The following is a 21,511-nucleotide window of genomic DNA, read 5'->3' as shown; positions in this document are numbered from 1 at the left end:
ATTTTGTTATTCGAAACCTCGTAGTTTGTTACTCATTCCATAGTCTATCCTCAATCTTTTGAGCTTAGTCTTTACTAACAAACCAATCACAAAGATAGCAAAAGGTTTCAAATAAACATCGATAGTAAAAAAAAAAAAAATACAAATTAATTTAATATACAAGGAAGAAGACTAGAACTTGGATGCAAGGAAGCGAGCTCACTATCATGACTAACTGGCCTAACCAACGTTTGCTGAATTCCCTATTTTGATGATGAAAAGAAAAAATTGATGAATAAACTGTGTGAAATCCAACTGTTTTAGGATTCTTACCTTATTTGCTTTGTACATACTTAGATGGTTCTTCATAAATTTCACAAAGTAATGAGAGCAAATTTGTACTTGTAACACCTCATTTATGTTCTATAGTCCACTCTCAAACCTTTTGGATAATTCTTAACCAAAAGTAAGCCAACTTTCTCTACCCAAAATCTAACCCAAACCAAATCTATGATTTCTAATCTTTCCACGCCCAACTGTGTCTCTATTATATAACCCAACAGCAACAAGTACATTAAAACACACTGTGAACCTCATATTCAGTGTCGACCAAAAAAAACAGAAAAGAAGAAAACCTGGTAGACAGTCGAAGATAAAAGACAAAACCCGAGTCAGTTGCCGGAACCCGGTTCGTTCCGACACGACTTGAGTAGTTTGGCGTCCCCCGGTACACGTGTCGACTCGCCACGCGAAAGCCGTGTGAGAATCACGTGACTCGCATGCCCCTCCCTCCCAAAAGTCATTGCGCACATACAAATACAAATAAGTAAAGTAAAAAATTACAAATAAACTAAAAACTGGATTTAATTTTTAATTTTTTTTAATTTTTTTAAAAAATAACACCCTGTTTGTTGTCTCCCTAGAGAGAGAGAGGGGGGTAGAGAGAGAGAGAGAGAGAGAGGGCACCAAAAATGGGTAAGGTAGTGGAGAGGAAGAAGAAGAAGAAAGGACGGCCCTCTCTTTTAGATCTTCAAAAACGGACTCTCAGAGAACAAGAGCAGCAGCTGCAGCAACATCAACAACAGCAGCAGAAGCGCAAAAACAACTCTGCCCCTCATTCCAACCCTAATTACAAGACTGCCCCTGCCGACTCCGCCAAGGCTCCGGTTCGTCGATCCACCCGCCGCAACCCTAACCCCGACGATAACGAGGACGAGGACGACGGCGAAGATGAGGACGACGACGTTTTGGCCGGGAAGCGCCGCGAGAAAAAGCTCAAGCTCGTCCTCAAATTGCCTCCTAATCAGAAATCGTCGGCCAATTCCGCGTCTTTGAACTCTGGCGGCTCCGAGTCCAACGCCGATGGCGACAACGCTGCGCCGGAGGTCGATAAGAAGCGCAAAATCAATGCGATCGGCGATGGATCTGGGCTCGCTCACCCTCAAAAGGTATTGAAGTTTTGGGTTAAAAAGGTCGGATTTTCGTTTGGGGTTTTTTATTTTCGCGGGTTCGAAGCGCCAAAAATCCCTGTTTTTTTTGGGGTCATTTTCTGGGGGTCTGGAAAAATATACGTTGACATTATATTTGGAAATTCAAATATTCCTTGAATTTCGCACCTTTGAACAACTTTTTTTTGGGGTTTTTCTAGAATCTTAGCAAATGGGTTGACCTGGTCCGTCTTTAGGAATTCTCTCCGGTCCTGAATTTTGCAGAACTACATAAATTTCTTGAATTTTTTTTCAACTGATTATAATTGTTGGTGTTTATTTTCTGGATTTTTAAGCTCTAGCTTAAATTCATCTTTTATTTACTAAGCCTAATAATGATTTGACTGTCATATCTGCTAAAAGTTTAAATTTGTCCTTTGTCCTTTTCTTAATTTTATAATTTATTATTTCACAGTTTGTAACTGTATTTTCCCCTTTTGGCACTTTGAATGCCTGGCTACTTTGCCTTTTCACAGCTACTTTGCTAGTGGTTCCTCACCCACAATGGAAATAAATTTGGTACATCTGCTCCCGTGCTGTTTTTGGGTTACTAAATTTAATTCACTTTTGCAGGGTGAGAAGACAATTTCAGCTACAAACCCTTCAAGCGCCCTCCAAGGTTTGCTCATAATGGAAAGAATTTTCATTTGGATTTGCATTTGGAAGCTATTTTTTTGACATCAATGAGTTTGCAATCATGTGCAGGAGGGACAGCGTTGGATTCTGAACCCTCCACGCCTTTACCTGATAAAAAGCTGTTGCTGTTCGTTCTCGACAGGCTTCAAAAGTGTGTTTTTTGTGTTTCTGAATTTGTGTTTTGCTTACTTTGCTCTGGCCTTTAAGTTTCCCGTTTGATGATATTTGTTTTTTTTAATTATTTCAGGAAGGACACGTACGGTGTGTTTTCTGAACCAGTGGACCCCAAAGAGGTTAGTTTATATAATGGCGACGCATTAACATCCACGACTGTTGTCAATATTCCCTTTTTATAGTGAACTTTTCCTCTGCTGTGCAGCTTCCGGACTACCATGAAGTAATAGAGCATCCTATGGATTTTGGGACGGTGAAGAAGAAACTTACTAGTGGAGTGTATACTAGCTTGGAACGGTTTGAGGTCAGTTTACACTGATTTCATCTTCTTTAAATCCTCCTTGCATCACTGTTTTGTTCATAATAGTGGAATGATCTATATCCCCTAGTCAGCTTTTGGTCTTATCCTGTACCAGTGTTTGATGTGTTTTCGCCATGCTGGTTCAGTGGGTTGATTATGAGAGATTTGGTGTAATACTGTTAAAAAGGTGTGGTAAGTAGGAATCCACATAATAATCTTCTCTGAATACACTGCTATAAGCATTTTGTATTGCTAAAATTGAGGTCTTTTGATGAGTTGTTAGTTAAATGTTAAACACTTAAGCTGTAGTCTTATTAACTTTTCATTGGTCATTTGATTTTTCTGGCAAGTTACATAATTAGTAGAGTAGGTATTTCGTCTTAATGTTCACAAATAGGTTAATATAAAGTACTTTCTATTTTTAGTGCTCAATGGGAGCATTAACTTCTAGAATTTAGTGTTTTTCTTTTCCTGTCCAGTTCTAGAATTTAGTTCACTTGGGAGAGAGTTAATGAAGATTCTGTTCAGAAGTGTGAAATATACTTGGGTGGCTCACTCTCGGCTTGTTAACATGGTTGTACCTAATAAGAGTAATGTCACCTAGAGTGATTTCCATGGCTACCAACGTATCTTTTTCTATATGGTTCAGTGTCTTCATTCAGTGACATAATAGAGAATGTCGCATGAAGGAAAATATTTGTTGTTTCCACAACTCTTAAGCGCCTTTGCTTGCCTACTTAATGGACTACCTTCAATTTAAATTCTTTGGTTGCGATGTTCTTGAGAACGCGTACTTGCTGTTTTTAGCAGAATGCATAGTGTTATGTAAAGAAGATTAAACACTGCAATTTAGTGATACAATGTAATTGTGATCGCCTCCCGTGAAGCAAAAAGATCAAATATTCTGATGCATTTGTCAGAAACAGATATTGTTCTTAATGCGTGATATGGATGATGTATTGTGGAGGATGCTCAGGGAGGAGGTTAGCAGATGTTTCCACCCTGAAAGTTGGGCGACCGCCATGTTGCTTTTGCAGTTATAGGCCGCATATAATTCACTCCTTCTTTTGTTTAAGCAATAAAAATTTAACCATGTATCGATGTTATGCAATCTACTTGATTAAACGTTATACGTTCCAAGAATTCACTGATACATATGTTTTATTCTAAAATATATTTTTTAATAGAGTACTACATTACAGATTTTTTCTACTGTTGAAAAATAGGCATAGAACTTGGATTAGGCCATTGGAGAATTGGGTAATTTTGTTTTTAACTGTTGAAAAATTAGCCATAGAATTGCATTAGGCCATTGGTGAAGGAGTGATCCTCTGTAATATTGCAAGAACTTTGGTTCATCAGAATTAAAATTTGATTTATGATTTTGCAGAGTGATATCTTCTTAATCTGCTCCAATGCAATGCAGTACAATGCTCCAGATACCATATATTTTCGGCAGGTACAGTTAGATCCAGCTCTTATTCTTACCTCATTTGAGGCTATCTGTGTGTTTTCTAAACTTTGATGGCTTCTTTCCAGGCGCGCTCCATACATGAGCTAGCAAAAAAGAATTTTGATAATTTGAGACAAGATAGTGATGATAATGAGCCAGGACCCAAGGTTGTAAGAAGAGGTAGACCACCGACCAAAAATTTGAAAAAACCACTGGGCAGGCCTTCCTTGGAGCGTGCTGGTTCAGAGTTCTCAGATGCCACTCTTGCTACTGGGGCAGAAAATGCGAATTATGATCTGAGAAAAGGACCTCATTTTTCGGACAAGTCTGGTTTAGCAGATTCATCTGGGCGATTCCATGGTTCACGAAATAATGATGTTTATACTAGTTGGTTAGCTGATAACAAATTTGAGAGGAATGATGACTTCACAGGTTTGAGTTACTTTTTTGTGTTTATCAATTATGTTGTTGCTACATATATCCATTTAACAGGCTTGATGGATCTTTGATTATTTATTTAAATCTGTCTTCTGTTCTGTTCTGTTCTCTTTTTCCGAAAAAAATTATCTCAGGTTCCATGTTGCGGGGTAATTCGAAGCTTGGGAGAAAACAATTTGTTTTTGATGAGAACAGGCGCAATACATATAATCAATCTCACCCTTCAGCTGGTGGACGAGAGTCATCAGTGTTGACTACATTTGATAGAGAAAGGAAACAGCTAATGGCTGTACGTATACAACTGTTGTTCAATTCTCTAATTTTGTATTTATATGTCTGAAATTGGTCACAACTTTGCGTAAGGACCATGAACATTAGTGGTGGAGGATACCTTAGTATGAATACCTAGATATATTTAGGGGGCACTGTGAGAGATTTTCATTGGGATGGTTTCACAATTTTTTTCCTCCTTTCCTATTGTATTAATCAAAAGTTTCCTGCTTCCTGCCTTTTCGTGGACAATTTCATATGTGCTACCTTTTGCGGACTTTGTGTGGTCTGTTGACTCTGTCTTTTATGTGAATCAGGTAGGGCTTCACTCAGACTATGGTTATGCAAGGAGCCTGACCCGATTTGCTGCAAATATTGGACCTGTTGCTTGGAACATTGCTGCAAAGAAGATTGAAAGGTCTTTGCCCCCTGGTGTTAAGTTTGGCCCTGGGTGGGTTGGAGAAAATGATGTTGTGCCACATAGGCCACTGCTATTGGACTCAGCCTCACTAGGGCAGCCATATTCATCAGAGCTCATTCCCATCCGTGCAAATTCATCTTCTGCTGCAACATCTTGCTCTGTTGAGCCTAACGGAGATAAATCATCAGACAAGCCTTCAGGACATAACTCATCAGAAAAGCGTGTGCCTTCTGTTCCTTCAGCGCTGGAAGGCCATATAAGCAGGCCTCCTTCTCTGGCTGCTGCTACCTCATCACCCCATGTAGCCGCTAATAAATCTCCTGAACCCCTCACTGGAAAAGCAGAAACTGTTGAAGGATCTAACTCTCGTACTGGGTTTAATATGAGCAGCAATCTTGGTGTAATTAGGCCAAGACCTCCATTTCAGATTCATCAAAATTCTGTAATCCAACCCGGGATCAATGGATTTAATGGAACATATGGATTGAACCTTCCTGCTCAGATGGGAAAGCTAGTTGGATTGGCCAGGCCTGGTGGTTTTAACTTCCAGTCATCTCAAATGCTTGATACAGTCTCTAGGACTAATAGTGGCTTCATCCAACCATCAGCGTCAACCAGCTTAAATTCAGAAGAAACAAAGTTTTCTGAAAATTCGGGTACGATAAACTCTTCCGGTTCATATCCAAATTCTGTGAAAGAGGCACTGGCAGCCCGGACATTGGGGATTCCTCCCCGGCCGTCTTTGCTAGGCTTGTCACAACAGCAGAAACCCGATTCAGGATTGTCACCACAACAAAAACCCGATTCAGTTCCACCAGATCTGAACGTCAGATTTCAGTCCCCGGGTTCTCCTAGTTCTAGCCGGACTGATTCAGCGCAGCCAGATTTAGCATTGCAGCTCTGAGAATAATTGATTTTTCCCCCCTATTTTCCATTCTCCTTTGATTAAGTTAACCATAGAATGTGGGTGATTCACTTCCTCCTAGTGATGAGATGATAGGTCTCTCTTTAATGCGGAGCGAAGCCTCGCCTAACAGTACTGTAAAGGAGTAGGTTTGTTCATGTACAGATTAATGTATCCTAATTCTTAGGTCCACAAGTAAAAGAAAGGTTTCATTTGTATCGATTGAAACCATGATTTAGCTTAGATGCGTTCCTGATGATGTACGATAGCTATTTTACATTTAGAATCCTTGTTTAGTCCGAGGAGTGTATCTCTGCTTGCCGATGATGTAATGTAATGTAACATTTGAAATCTTTGTTAGTCTAAAGAAATAAAGTTTGCTTGAGATCCAATAATGTGTTCATAGCTTTATATGGTGAAATTATGAGTCACTTGAATGGTTTTGCTTGCAACTTGTAATATGATCACTATTATCTCATATGATACTTCTTCATTTTGGAAAAGTTTAAATGTGTTTGGATGCAGGGGACTTCTTGGCGCATCAAGCTGTGAAACTAATGTTTTTTCTTTTGGCCGTGTGTGATTGTAAACATTTGATGTAAGTAGGTTTTACAATCAACACCCACGTAAGCTACTGTTGCTAGTGTAACTCTAAATCCGAATGTTGTTTGTTCATGCAATTTCGAACCTAAGATGTTTTGAGTTTTTATCCTCTTTTATACTAGGGCACGTGTACGGATTCATGGTTATATTCAAACACGCCAAACACTGAACATTTTTACCTTCTCTTTTCCTAGAACCGTCTATTTTCTTTGGGTCGTACCAATTGTCTTGTTACTGAAAGTCTATCACAGATTTGACTTTTTTATCATGATCCATGACGAGGGCCCGGGGACGATGAACCATCATGCGAATTGTGGCTCTCGTGAGAGACTTGGTCAACAAAAGCATGATGCAAAATACGACTTTATTCTTCTTTTCTTTCTTAAATCAGAAATTGCTAATCTATGACAAGCTGTCACCTTGGATCATGTGGGTTCCTTCCTAGATACCAACAAACAAACAACAAATGAAGACAAGGTTTTACATTTTAATGACAGGTTAAGAATGAAAAAAATTGGACCCAAAATTTGGTAAGTTTGGTTCGTTCTAGTGTCTCAAGTTCGAGAGCTGGATAATTGGGCTCTTTGAAGGAAAGAAAGTTGTTAAGTTCAAAGGCTAACAACAGGAGATCAGTCAAACGCTCCATGGTCAGTCGCATTGACCCAAATTGCATTTTGGAAAAGTTTTCTGCTCTCCAGTGAAAAGATGACTTGATATCCATGAAAAAGAATTTATAGGCATAACAGAAAGACTTCTTTGTTTAGGACAACGTACTAACTAATAATAATAGCGTGACCGACAATTAAGTTATTTTTTTCAGTCAGATGCCCCTTTGGATTATTAATTTATTAATTTCCACTCTCTCTCGGCTGCTTTCTTTGAATGGAAATTGTTTCCTTGACTGACTGATGATTCACAAGGCCACGGCAGTTGACTTAGAACAGACAACAACATCATTTTAGTCTGCTTTCTGCATTACCCGCGGACCTCTTAACCGTGTTTTTTTTTATTGAAGCGGTCTCTGAAAGCTTTCATTTTTCCCCATCCTTTGGATGCTAAATTGGGTGAAGTGCACAAAACACAGACATAACAAAGTCGGATGCTTTTTTATATTCGTTTGTCCGTTTTCTTTCTTTCTTTGGATAGTGGAGGGAGAGAGGGAAGAGAGAGACAGAGAGAGACAGAGAAAGACCCATTTAGTGGTTGAAGCTTGAAGGAGATAGAATAGTTGAGAAGACCAGACGAGGAGAAAAGAACCAGTTATCAAATTCTTCGTCATCATCTGTTTGTCCACATAGCATCCAACACGAAGAGAAGAGAGAGACAAAGATGGGGATTTGCTGGGGTTCTCCAGCTGAGAACCCAACGCCAGTAACTACTGGTGATCTCACTACAGGTAGCCCACAAGTAAATTTTGATGATTTGTTCTTGTCGTTCACCAGATTCCATTGACTCTTCAAATTTTCATTTGGGTTTTGTTGCATTTGATTTTTCTCTTACTAGATTTTGAGCAATGCCTATGATCAATTGAAATCCAAACTTCATGCCAAAGTTCCTTCTTTTCAAATGCAAAATTATGTTTCTGAACTATGTTTTGACCAGTAATTGAATAATGAATATTCTGATCTGATTCATTATTCAAGTTACTAGATTTTGTTTCTCTTGGAATTTCTTGGATGTCTAAGTGAAAGTTGATATTCTTGTGACTTGCTACATGACAAAAAGAAGAAAAAAGTTCCCTTCTTTTTCATGTGAGTGTCATTTCTAACTTTATACTGTTTCTTCTTCAGGGGTCAGTAACATATCTCAGACAACCAGTAACACCACATCTTCAGGGGGGAGTACTTTATCTCGGAATAGCCAGTTCTCGGCAGCAAGTGGCGATGAGGCCAGTACACATGGGCAGATCTTACCCACCCCAAACTTGAGGATCTTCAGTTATTTAGAATTGAAGGCTGCAACCAGAAACTTCAGATCAGATACAGTTCTTGGGGAGGGAGGCTTTGGGATGGTCTTCAAAGGTTGGCTTGATGAAAAGGCACCAACCAAGTCTGGAAAAACCACAGTGATTGCTGTGAAAAAATTGAGTTCTGAGAGCTTGCAAGGGTTTGAGGAATGGCAGGTAATTTAACTCTACTTGGGAAATAATTAATATAATTGGTGACGTTTAATTGTTTTTGTCTTAGCAGTTTAGCTTGTTACCTCTAAGCTTATTTTTAAATGACCCCTTAGATAGGTTAATCCAAATTGGAAAATATTGTTTTGAGATGTTAGAATCTTGTGGACGAAAGTTAAACTGTGAATTAGTTAACTGTCTTTGAAACTTCGATTGCTGTGGTATCCACTGCTTATTTAGGAGGGTGGAGTGCCGATTGGTTTATCCAGCTGGTGCCCTGAGTCCACAACAACTTAAGGGTGATATAGAGTTCAGAGTGATAAAACAATTTGATGATATTGTGGATTCTAGTTGAACAAAAAACGGCCGAGTGGCAAGAGTTCTTTTATTCCAAACCTCTCTCTCTCTCTCTCTCTCTCTCTCTCTCTCTCTCACATCCATTGCACACATACATAAATTGTACATTTGGAGGATTTCTCGGGTATTTGACCAATTTTCTAAAAGTATAAAGTTTGTAAACAGTGTATCAAGTCAATTTAGTTTACACATTGTGTGCTTATCTGATTTTTATTTTTTGGTGCAGTCAGAGGTGAATTTCTTAGGGCGACTATCTCATCCTAATCTTGTAAAGCTGTTGGGATACTGTTTGGAGGACACGGAGCTGCTGCTCGTGTATGAGTTCATGCAAAAGGGTAGCTTGGAAAACCATCTATTTGGAAGTAAGAAAAAAAGCATAAATAAGTTTTGACATAACTGGGTATAAATGCAAGCATTTCCCTGTGTGCAGGCATTTGGGTGTTTACAAGTGATGCAAGTTTGTCATACGTTTTTCAAACCAGCAAGTTCTTCATATGTTTTTGAAACACATCAAGTTCCTTTTTTTGCCTTTGCCTTACACTTCATGGTTTTTTTACTTCTGCAGGGGGCTCAGCTGTTCAGCCACTTCCGTGGGATATACGGCTTAAAATTGCAATAGGAGCAGCTCGAGGCTTGGCTTTTTTGCATACATCAGAGAAGCAAGTAATCTATAGAGATTTCAAAGCTTCAAACATACTACTTGATGGGGTAAACTTCTATTTGATTATGAACAGTTATTGAGAACTAAGCTAATGACGGCGGATATCTTATAGTACTCACAATGTCATGCTGGTGAAAGAAACATCAAATCATTGTTATCAATAAAATCATGTGTAATTCAAATAATTATACTCTTACAAAACCAAAAAAGGAAAAAAAATTAGTAATGATACTCTTAGGCTTCTACTCAATTGATAAATCATGAAATTCGGTTTCACGGTAGCTTTTAAGTTTGAAGCTTGGTTAGAAAATACTGACTAAAATAAAGAAACTTAGAAGTTGCTTATCGACTGACAAATTTAACTTGTTTTTTTTATAAACTTTTTGTTGTATTGCAGTCGTATATTGCCAAGATTTCCGACTTTGGCTTGGCAAAAATGGGCCCCTCAGCTAGTCAATCGCATGTGACAACACGAGTTATGGGTACATATGGTTATGCTGCTCCTGAGTATGTTGCCACAGGTAATTCTATGTAACCTATTGAATTTGTGGGCTCCTTGGTTTGGTCAAATATTGAGGCAACTTACCAAATTCCATGACATTCTTCATATCATGTTTGATTGAACAGGGCATTTGTATGTGAAGAGCGATGTGTATGGTTTTGGTGTTGTTCTGGTCGAGATATTGACAGGCTTGCGTGCACTTGATACAAATCGTCCGAGTGGGAAGCATAATTTAGTGGACTGGATAAAGCCATTCCTATCAGATAAAAGAAAATTGAAAGGAATTATGGACCCCCGGTTGGAGGGAAAATATCCTGCCAAAGCTGCATTCCGAATTTCTCAGCTTGCTCTAAAGTGCATTGAATCTGAACAGAAAAACCGGCCATCGATGAAGGATGTTGTGGAGACATTGGAGCGGATTGAATCTGCCAATGAACATTCAAGGGAGCCTAGGCCCCGTTCAACTCATCCTATGGCTCATCGACAAGGCCAGAAGCCGCTGCATCATCGCTCGCCGCTTCACCCCAGGCTGGATGGGAATCAAACCTACCAACAGTCGCCTCGAGTGCGGTAACTCTGATCCAACTGCTGTCAAGCAAGCGCATATCTTTCCTTAGGCAAGATCATGTCAAAAAGTTCCCATTTCTTCATTAATGGGAGGTTAGAATGAGTTTGTTGTTGTATTGAACTGGGTATGTTTTGTTAGGAGTGGAAGTGTAATTATTGTGTAGCTTTGGTGATTTGAGAGTCTGGAAACTTGTTTAGTAGGGCCATTAGTTATGATTTTTCAGGTGGCAAAATTTATAGTTGCATGCCACAACAACCAACCCCTCCATTTTGTTATCAGATTCTTAAAAAGAGTCGAGGGCAAAAAAGGAGAAAAGCCTGGATATTATAGTTACTGCATTCATTGATTGTCCGGTTACCTTTTACTTTTGTAGGTTTGTAATGAAATGAAATGAACTAATTTACAATTATTTTGTATATCAAAAGCAAATCTGAAGAAATTCCTTGAGCATTTTTACCTCTGCAAGGGTAAAATTATCACAGTTGTTGAATAATCATGTAAATGTATCTGTAAATCAGTGCTTTTAAGAAGCACATATGCTCATAAGCAATTTTATTAAAAGATCCTGGAAATATGTTAGAAGTTCAGGTGCTTATGTAGAAAGCTCTTTTATGCTTTTATACACTTTTAAATAGGTCTGTCAAGGCAGTCAAAAATACTTTTGATTGTTAAAAAGCGCTTTTAGCAAGTCTAGAAACACTCCCTCCCAAACATAACGTGCCATGAAGAAGTTGTGACTTTGAGGAAGACTCCAATATGGCCATTGGCCATGTCGTTCGACTGTTTAACACAGACCTCTTTATGACATGTCGTTTTTGTAACAAGGAAAAAGGGCAAAAAAAAAAAGAAAAGAAAAAGGAACGACCATGTCGTTGTAATGAATCGGAAATTCAGAAATTCAGGAAAAGAAGCGATTCTCTCTCTCTCTCTCTCTCCTCTTCTGTACATCGGCAATGGAAGTTCGTCTGCTTGTCCTCTGCATCTCATTGGTAAACAATTTACTTTCTCTTCTTTTTTCATTCCCTCTCAACGGTCCGTTCGCAACGATTCTGCTTGGAATTGGATCGCGCGTCTATTGCTTTGACCCTGTCTATGCATTGCGTGCTCTTTGGGGCTGTCGTAGTGGTTTTCTAGGGTTTTATGTAGATTGATTAATGCTCATCTTAATTTAGTAGTTAATGCTGTATTGATCTAGTTCTGTATGAATTAATTTCAGATTCAGTATTAAATTATGCGTTTGATGTATCAATTCATTCAGGTTGCTTTACACTGTGTTCTAGCTGGAGCAGATATATCCGATGCTTCAGCAAGGCATGATCCTTTTTGTTCTTGATTTTCGGATTTGCTTCTTTTGATTTTATCCAATTCGTTACTCCCTCATCGTTTTGATTGCTGTTGGTGATTTCCTTTCATGTGCATTTATTTCAGTCGAAGAGATATCAGTAAATATCAACCGTTGTGTGATTGCGAGCAATGCCAAGACAGCAAGGTTCCCATCCCATCTTTTGAAATTTGATGTTAATTTTAGTAACTATGCACTTGTGGTGATACTATTATAGTTATGCAACCTGTAAGAAACACACTTCTTTAGTTGTTTGTGATTTGGTATCCCTTTGATATCTTTCCATGGGGTTGTGTACGTTTCCTTTTCATCGGCATGCTTGTAGCAGTTGATTCATTATCTTTATTCAAGATATGGTTGAAAAGGGTACTTCGAAAATGTGAAGCCCAGAATACCTGAGCAACAAATTACAAAACAGAACCTAGGTTAGCAAGTATAGTTTCCTGCATGAGTAAGTTCAGACTTGGTAATATAGATGACTAAATATTTAGTATATTATATTCTTTGCCATTCTTCTTGATGATCTAAGAAAATGCATTATGCCGAAGGGAATAGTTCCAATAGAGTCGTATTTTGATCATCAATCATTTAAGTTCCCTCACTGATCGCTATATGAGAGAGGATAGAGGGAGGGAGAGTAGGGGATGGGAAGAGAGGGAGAGAGTGATGAACAGGGGGAAAGAGAACATGATACCTGTGGAGCTATATACATAATTGATAGAATTCATATGATAGGTGGTAATAGAGTTGATTAATTGCTGAAGGGATATGTATCTTTGACAGACACCCACAAACCCCTCCTTCATATGTTCATCTTTATCTTTTAATTGAAATGGCTGTTATGTAAACAGCATATCATGTTGCAAAATCTTTACTATATGGTCAAATGCTGACTGAACAGGAAGAAGGTGTATCTTCTGTCATTGGAGCCAGCACTCTTCCAGATGAAAAGGTAATTGGTAACGGGTACTTTTCTTTTTGTTCAGAGTAGATAACATTGGTGCTTATGTTTATCGTATTCCACACAGAATATTGACATAATTGCGACATACAGCAACAATCTTGGAGCTGTGCGGAGTAGTAGGGTTAAAATGGGGGATCTGTCTGCTTCCTGGGTCTTGGAAAATCCTATTGATGGAAGGCATGACCATCCAAAGAGTTTTCAGGTATTGGATATTCAGTTTCCTTTCATATTGGAGGCAATGAATGCCATGTAGATAGATTTTTCACAACCTTTAATATTTCTATTTGTTTTAGCTCAACTGGATTGGAGTTGTATTTTGTAGAGAGAAACATTGACAGGAAATTTACTAGTTAGTGCTAATTTCCAGATGGTTGAGGATCCATTTCAATCTGGAATGACCTTTGAAGAGAAGACTGAGCATCCTCCAGATGATCATCAAGCTGGAGTAGGTGAACTTCCATATTCTCGTCTATCATCAATGAGCCCAGTGAAGCTCAAGCGGCGGGTGAATTGTCAAATGCTTCTTATTTTACTTCACTATAATCGTTTTGTTCTGTTGGGTTGGGGTTTTGATGGTTTTCCTGGCCTGTTAGGAAATGCGGCAAGAAAGGAGGAATCTTCGGACTGCAGAGTTGATAGGAAAAGATAAAGAAGCTAATAACCAGATGGCAGCAGCAGCAATTGAACGATCAAAAGGCTTTGACCCCATTGTCAAGGGAAAGTACAGCATATGGAGAAGTGATTATGAAAGCCCAAATTCTGATTCAACCTTGAAACTTATGCTGGATCAGATTATAATGGCCAAAGCTTACGCAAACATTGCCAAGTCTAAGAATGAAAGCAATCTTTATAATTCTCTCATGAAACACTCAAAACTTAGTCAGCATGCTATCGGAGAAGCGAGTTCTGATGTTGAGCTTCATTCGAGGTTTTTGCTATTCTTTATCTGGTTGCAAGCTTACCAGGCTCGGTCTTGATTTTTCATGCTTTGTTTTTTTATTTTTTTTTATTTTTCCTTTTACCAGTGCACTTAACCGAGCAAAAGCAATGGGTCGCGTTCTCTCTATAGCAAAGGACAAATTATATGACTGCCTCACTGTGGAAAGGAAGCTAAGAGCCATGCTTCAGTCAACTGAAGAGAATGTAAGTGATCTGAAGAAAAAGAGTGCATTCTTGACTCAGCTTGCCGCAAAAACAGTCCCTAAACCGTTACATTGCCTTCCTCTACAACTTGCATCCGACTATTTCTTGCTGGGTTATCATAGTAGAGAGGATGTAAACAAAGAAAAGCTTCAGGATCCTTCTCTCTATCACTATGCTATCTTTTCCGATAATGTTCTAGCGACATCAGTGGTTGTTAATTCTACTGTGCTGCATGCGAAGGAACCCAACAAGCATGTTTTCCATGTAGTCACCGATAAACTAAATTATGCTGCTATGAGAATGTGGTTTCTTGTCAACCCTCCTGTAGGAGCAACAATCCAGGTTGAAAACATTGATGATTTCAAGTGGCTGAATTCTTCTTCGTGTTCTGTTCTCCGTCAACTTGAATCTGCCAGACTTCAAGAATATTATTTCAAGGCAAATCATCCTTCATCCCTCTCGCTGGGTTCTGATCATCTCAAATATCGGAATCCAAAATACTTGTCCCTGCTGAATCATCTCAGATTCTATCTTCCTGATGTTTACCCAAAGTTGGACAAGATCCTATTTTTGGATGATGATATTGTAGTTCAGAAGGATTTGACACCTCTTTGGTCTATTGATCTTCAAGGGATGGTAAATGGTGCAGTGGAGACCTGTAAAGAGAGCTTCCATCGGTATGATAAATATCTCAACTTCTCAAATCCAATAATCTATGCAAATTTCGATCCAAATGCTTGTGGCTGGGCATTCGGCATGAATATCTTTGACTTGAAGGAGTGGAGGAAGCGAAACATCACTGGAATATATCATCGTTGGCAAGACATGGTAAAGTTTCATTACATTCATTTCTTCCCTTGATCCCCATTTTTTTATTCTCAACTCATATTACATATTCTTGTTGGTTGCTTAATTTTTATTTTTTATTTTTAAATTTAAAAACTTTATGCCTGTTTTATTATGTAAGCTAGGTGTGTTCAAATTTTATGGCGAATGATGATGGAATAACTGTTTTGCAGAATGAGGATAGAACTCTTTGGAAGCTTGGTACATTGCCACCAGGACTGATAACCTTTTATAACCTGACCCATCCGCTGGATCGGGGCTGGCATGCGTTGGGACTTGGCTACGACCCAGCCCTCAATCAAACGGCAATAGAGAATGCAGCTGTTATCCATTACAATGGAAACTACAAGCCATGGCTAGATTTGGCTATTTCAAAGTACAAGGCATACTGGTCAAAATATGTAATGTTTGATAACCCTTATCTTCGACTTTGTAGCATCAGTGAATAGAAGAAAACTAAACACCCCGTCCCTTCCCCCTCCCCCTTCAAACACGCATGCTCTTGTAAAATTTGTTGTCCAAAGAAGAAATGGAAATTCAAAATTCTTTATTTCTATCAGAGACGATGTTATGCGTCCAGAAAGAGAACAGGACGTTTCTGCTAAAAACTTCTCCCAAGTTACAACTCGGAAAAATTGCCGAAAACCTTTATGAGAAAAAGAATTGGACTGAAATTTTTCCTCCGAGGAGTGTGTGTATTTTGCTCAAAAACATTTGTCAATTAAGGAGAAATTCTTCCCTCCGACTGCCACTGATGTCCACTGATGTTATTAATTCATTTATGTTATAAAACGTGTATTTATTTATTAATATTATACTCGAACTCTACAAATATCAAACTTTATTACAATTTACAAATAAGAGTCCGTGATAATAGCATATGCATATGTGCGGCATATTGGAAATGCGTTTCCCAAGCATTCACTTGGGTGTTTCTAATTGCAATTCGAGGCTCAAAGAGTTATCATCTAATGGAAAATGGCAAGAACTGCTCTGCCACTACCATGAAATCAAGAAAGCTGGACTTCAACTAGCAGACCCTTCAGCCTTCCCTCCTATTCTCAAAGCATGTTCAAATCTTCTCTCTCGTACCTATGGAAAGTCAGTACATGGATGTTTGATCAAGAATGGATTTGAATCCTACACTTCCATTGGTAATTCCACCATGGACTTTTACATCAAAACAGGGGACCTAGATTCTGCATTGGGTGTTTTTAACTGTATGAGGAGCAGAGATGGAGTTTCTTGGAATATATTGGCTTATGGGTACCTTGATGGGGGTGATTTAGTACAAGGGTTGTGGTGGTTTAACAAGGCCAGGGTTTGTGCTGACGGGTTTCAACCCAATACTTCTACTTTGGTGCTTGTAATTCAAGCTTGCCGTCGCCTTCGAGATAAGTTTGAGGGTCTGATAGTACATGGTTACGTGATTCGAGGGGGGTTTTGTTCTGTATCTTCAGTTCAAAACTCTTTGTTGAGTCTGTATGCAGAAGAAGCTGACATGGACAGTGCGCAGAAATTGTTTGATGAAATGCGTGACAAAGATGTCATCTCTTGGAGTGTGGTGATTGGTGGTTTTGTGCATTGTGAGGAAGCTCAGATTGGGATGCTGATGTTCCAAAAGATGGTATATGAGCTTGGTATTGAGCCAGATGGTTTATGTATGGTCAGTATTCTTAAAGCATGCACTCATTTGAAGGACTTGACCATGGGAACATTGGTCCATGGGTTGGTAATCTATAGAGGTTTAGATTGTGATCTGTTTGTTGGAAATTCTTTAATTGATATGTATTCCAAGTGTCAGGATGCAGATTCTGCCTTTAAAGTTTTTGACGCGATGCCACGAAGAAATAGAGTCTCATGGAATTCCATTTTGACGGGATTTGTCTTTAATGAGAGGCATTTGGATGCCCTAACACTGTTTTATTCTATGGGAAAGGAACGAATTGAGGCAGATGAAGTGACACTTGTGAATGTTCTTCAAACATCCAAGCATTTGCGCATGTTTCATTGCAAGTCCGTGCACTGTGTAACAATCAGGCGGGGATATGTATCAAATGAATTACTCCTGAATTCTCTCATTGATACTTATGCAAAGTGCAATGGTGTTGACCATGCCTGGAAACTTTTTAATGGGATGAAGAAAAGAGATGTGGTTTCATGGAGCACCATGATTTCAGGGTTTGCCAGTTGTGGTAGACCTGAGGAAGCAATTGCTGTCTTCCATGAGATGATGCAGTTGCAGGCACAAGACCAGAAGCCCAATGAGATCACCATTATAAATCTTTTCAAGGCTTGTTCAGCTTCAGCTGAATTGAAGAGGTCAAAATGGGCGCATGGAATTGCTGTTAGAACAGGCTTGTCTGCAGAAGTAGCCGTTGGCACTGCAATTGTTGACATGTACTCGAAATGTGGGGCAATAGGAGAATCAAGAAAGGCCTTTGGACAAATTCTTGAAAAAAACACTGTGTCATGGAGTGCCATGATAGCGGCATATGGAATGAACGGTCTTGGCCATGAAGCCTTAGCTTTGCTTGCAGAAATGAAGCTGTATGGTTTGAAGCCCAATGCAGTGACCATTCTTTCTGTGCTATCTGCCTGTAGCCATGGAGGCTTGGTTGAAGAGGGTGTTTCCTTGTTCAACTCAATGGCTCAGGATCATGGAGTTGAACCAAGATTGGAACATTACACTTGCGTAGTTGACATGTTGGGTCGAGCGGGGAAGCTTGTAATGGCAATGGAGTTAATCAAAAGATTTCCACAAGATTTGAAGGCGGCTGCCCGGGCAAGCAATGCTTGGGGTGCACTATTGAGTGCTTGTAGAAGCTGTAGGAACAGCGAAGTTGGTCTAGAAGCTGCCTCTCATGTCCTTGAGTTGGAGCCTGGAAACTCAGCCGGGTATTTACAGGCATCAAGTATTTATGCAGCAAGCGGGTTGTGGGTGGATGCTGCAAGTATGAGAAGCTTGTTGAAGGAAAGAGGGGTTAGGGTTGTGGCTGGCTACAGTTTAGTGCATGTTGGCCACAAGGCATATAGATTTGTTGCTGGAGATCATTCACCAGCTCATGATGGAAATACACACTCTATGCTTCAACTGTTGCATGCTTGTATGAAGGCTGAAAAGAGGAATATTGTTGATGAATTGGATTTAATTGAATAACTTCTTTATTTATTTTTGCTCTAAGAAAAAGGAAAACGAGACTTTCAAGCCGATCTCGTGGACTTCGAAACTCCATTTACAAAGAGTTAGCCACGTTATTATCCATCGACACCCCCAATGACTCGCGCACATGACACTAGAAAATAACGAAAATAATCCAAATTGAAAATGGAAAACAATTACCAACCTGAAAAAAAGGCTATTTTCGTTTAGGGAGATTTTATTGGCACACCATTATTTGCTCTTTGCACCTCATATTAATTTTAAACATGAATAATTTATTTAACCCTTTGTACATAATTACCGTTAAGGACAAAAAACATTTATAATAAAAAAATTTCAAACAATCATGTTTCTACAACCCTAATGAGGTTTATACGCTTATATTTGTGAGAAAATATATTATATTTATTCATGAAGAGTGAGATTGAAGCTAGAGAGGCTTCGAATGAGGTATGAGTTTATTTTTTGGCGTTTTTCAAGCTTAGGATTTTATGACGATTCGCTGGTTGCGTTCAGTACACCAGTACCGAACGCGATAGGTAAATTCGATGGGATGCCACCGAAAGATTGCACCTATTTCGATTGTGTTTGACCGGCCGTTAACTTCAAATGCAGTGGAGATCCACCATAATATGGAACGGTGTTTAGTGGTGTATTACTGAATTTTTATCTACAATTCAATGGCAATGAACCGAAATATATTTATTTTTTTCAGTAACTTATTGTCGACCACAAATTTAATGTAAGCTATTTTGATCTTATTCCCATTGAAGGAACAAAAACAAGGTGAGCCCTTAAAATAGATGACACATCATCCAATGTGATGGTCATCTCACCCAAAGGCATGTGAAAGATGTTCATTTCGGGATGCCATCTTTCCACAAAGGTAGATGCAACAATCTTATATGCATTCCGATAAGAACACCTAATAAGTTGGTCTAATCCAGACCTCTGAATGTACCATTTGAATATACCATTATTTGGATTAGCCCACCAATTTCACTAATGAATGGTAGATGTCTTCTACATGCAGCTAAGGTGCTCACATTCCTAGTCAAAAACAATATTAAGTACAAACTCAATAACGAATTCGGTAGATGATCACTGAAACAAGAAACAAATGCAAGGAAACACAAAACGAATTCAGCAGACTACCACTGAAAAACAGAAACATATTCAGTGGAGTACCACTAAAAAACTGAAACAGATTCGGTGGATTACTACTGAAAACATAAACACATTCGGTAGATAGCCACTGAAAAATGAAAACAAATTCGGTAGACTACCACTGAACAAGGTAACGATTTCAGTGGGATTTACACAGGTAAGTTAAGGAATGGGGTTCATGAGGGCAATCTAGGAAGAAAAATTAGGTGTAGTGAGTAATTGTAAAATTTACTAAAATTCAGTGGGTTGTAAGGAGAATATGGGGTGGCAAAAGCAAATTTTGGGGTGCCAATAAAATTACCCTTTCGTTTATACAGGTGCATGCTTGTGGCTGAGCTGTTGTCAAGTTGGGTGTTGTCGAAGAAAAATTATTATAATGATTAAGACATTATTCTTTGTTTTATTATTAACTTATGATTTCAAGATTATTGGTTTGCAATATTTTATTATTATTTTTAATATTAAGTTATGATTTTGAGACAAGTTGGTTTGTATTAGTAATTATGTTATGTGAAAACTTATTATATTTATGTTATGATTGCTGGAACTTTAGTATTGAGTGTTATTATTAAGTTATGATTTCGAGACTATTGGTTTGTATTATTTTATTGTTGTTTTTATTATTAAGTTATAATTTCGAGACAAATTGGTTTGTATTATTAATTATGTTTTGTGAAAACTTATTATATTTATGTTGTGATTGCTGAAGACTCAGTATTGATTGTTGGAGACTTATTTACTTATCCGGGGGAATCCACAGCTGAGTTATAGAAGATGCTACTAGCGCATTATACTGGCCATAGGGGACTCAAATAAGAAATGTGACCCAAAATGCTTCTTGTTTTTTTGCAAAGGAGTTCCAATGGTCGACGAAGTTGAGGAAATAGGCTGAATTCGTTGTATACAAGTCGAAAAGACAATTCATCAGAAATTCCCCCTAGAGGTGAGGCTTATCTCCTTCATGAGGCAAGAGATTGCTGCTTCCACAGCTGTCTCCACTCGGTGGTAACTCACCAAAAGTAAAATTAATTTCAGGTTGAAATTCAGTGGACTACCACTGAAGCAATGTAACCATTTCAATAGTAATCCACCGAAACGAAAATCCAGTTTCGTAAAACCAGGTTCGAACCATACACCCACAAAGTTGAAATCAATAATTCAAATCAGACTTTGGCTTTTCAAAAGTGAAATCAAAACTAGGCTTAATCAACACTTAGAAATGTAAATATAGAAATTAAAATTGAAATCAAACCTTAGCTCTTTGAAGGATTTGTGAAAACTTGACAGATTGGTGATGGATGTTTGCGATGGCTGAGGCAATGGTGGTTTGCGACGGGGTGAGGCGTTTGGGGTTGGCTGTGGGTGTGATGGCTCTGTTTCAGAGATAGGTTGTGCAATGGGTTCGGGTTTGCAGAGATGGGTTGTGTGATGAGGATTGCATAAATGGATTGTGCGATGGCTCTGTTTGAAAGAAGATGAGGTGTCCGGTGAAGCTTGTTGTAAATCTGATGGGATGTGTCTGCAAGAGGAGGGAATTTTTGATGGGGTGGGGCTTGATAAGGGATGGGGTGGGGTTTGATATCAGATGGGATGTGTCTGAAAGGGAAGCTGGTTTTCGATGGGTAGTGTATGATATGGGATGGAGTTTACATAGTAAGTTAGGGAATGAGGTTCATGAAAGCAATTTAGGAAGAAAAATGGGGTATAGTGAGTAATTTGAAATTTTATTAAAATTCAGTGGGGTATAAAGAGATTATGGAATACAAAGAACAAATAATGAGGTTCATATAGAGTTTTCCTAAATAATGATGTGACATTTTAATTTCCGCGTAAAAAAAAAGTTGAAATTTTTTTTTATTGCTCGAGTTCCCGGTAAAAATTTCTACGGGTCAACAAAAATGAAGCGCAAATTTTTACCGTTTTGCTTCTGATAAAAAATAACTTGAAAAAAAAAAAAAATTTCGTTTTCGCTGACGTTAACAAACGGCTATCTCACTAACCCACGGTAAAACACCG

General features: G+C 38.6%; 4 protein-coding genes across 5 annotated transcripts; all 4 read left to right on the top strand.

Moving 5' to 3' along the window:
- The first annotated feature begins 873 nt into the window (after positions 1–873).
- LOC117637244 lies at positions 874–6,455 on the top strand. Its single transcript, XM_034372084.1, has 9 exons — positions 874–1,427; positions 2,040–2,085; positions 2,172–2,253; positions 2,350–2,395; positions 2,482–2,580; positions 3,968–4,036; positions 4,117–4,462; positions 4,603–4,757; positions 5,056–6,455. Exons 1-9 carry the CDS (start codon positions 951–953, stop codon positions 6,061–6,063), a joined length of 2,328 nt encoding a protein of 775 aa, XP_034227975.1. The 5' UTR covers positions 874–950; the 3' UTR covers positions 6,064–6,455.
- Positions 6,456–7,509: 1,054 nt separating this feature from the next.
- LOC117637245 (probable serine/threonine-protein kinase PIX13) lies at positions 7,510–11,279 on the top strand. Its single transcript, XM_034372086.1, has 6 exons — positions 7,510–8,062; positions 8,457–8,788; positions 9,366–9,501; positions 9,705–9,847; positions 10,198–10,321; positions 10,428–11,279. The coding sequence occupies exons 1-6, from the start codon at positions 7,996–7,998 to the stop codon at positions 10,874–10,876; spliced, it is 1,251 nt and encodes a 416-aa protein (XP_034227977.1). The 5' UTR covers positions 7,510–7,995; the 3' UTR covers positions 10,877–11,279.
- Positions 11,280–11,746: 467 nt separating this feature from the next.
- LOC117637061 (probable galacturonosyltransferase 3) lies at positions 11,747–15,719 on the top strand. 2 transcript variants are annotated; one of them, XM_034371816.1, is made up of 9 exons: positions 11,747–11,859; positions 12,129–12,181; positions 12,299–12,359; positions 13,114–13,164; positions 13,267–13,378; positions 13,544–13,681; positions 13,770–14,104; positions 14,202–15,147; positions 15,339–15,657. In XM_034371816.1, exons 2-9 carry the CDS (start codon positions 12,169–12,171, stop codon positions 15,612–15,614), a joined length of 1,932 nt encoding a protein of 643 aa, XP_034227707.1. In that variant the 5' UTR covers positions 11,747–11,859; positions 12,129–12,168; the 3' UTR covers positions 15,615–15,657. The 2 variants fall into 2 exon arrangements, with proteins under 2 accessions (XP_034227707.1, XP_034227706.1); XM_034371815.1 differs by having other exon boundaries at positions 11,753–11,859; positions 13,241–13,378; positions 15,339–15,719.
- Positions 15,720–15,831: 112 nt separating this feature from the next.
- LOC117637060 (pentatricopeptide repeat-containing protein At2g17210) lies at positions 15,832–18,325 on the top strand. The gene has a single exon (XM_034371814.1). The coding sequence runs from the start codon at positions 16,046–16,048 to the stop codon at positions 18,323–18,325; it is 2,280 nt and encodes a 759-aa protein (XP_034227705.1). The 5' UTR covers positions 15,832–16,045.
- The last annotated feature ends 3,186 nt before the right edge of the window (positions 18,326–21,511 follow it).

The sequence above is a fragment of the Prunus dulcis genome, chromosome 8 (assembly GCF_902201215.1).
Source record: "Prunus dulcis chromosome 8, ALMONDv2, whole genome shotgun sequence".
NCBI classification, from domain to species: Eukaryota; Viridiplantae; Streptophyta; class Magnoliopsida; order Rosales; family Rosaceae; genus Prunus; species Prunus dulcis.
This window is presented reverse-complemented; position numbering and strand designations above follow the sequence as displayed.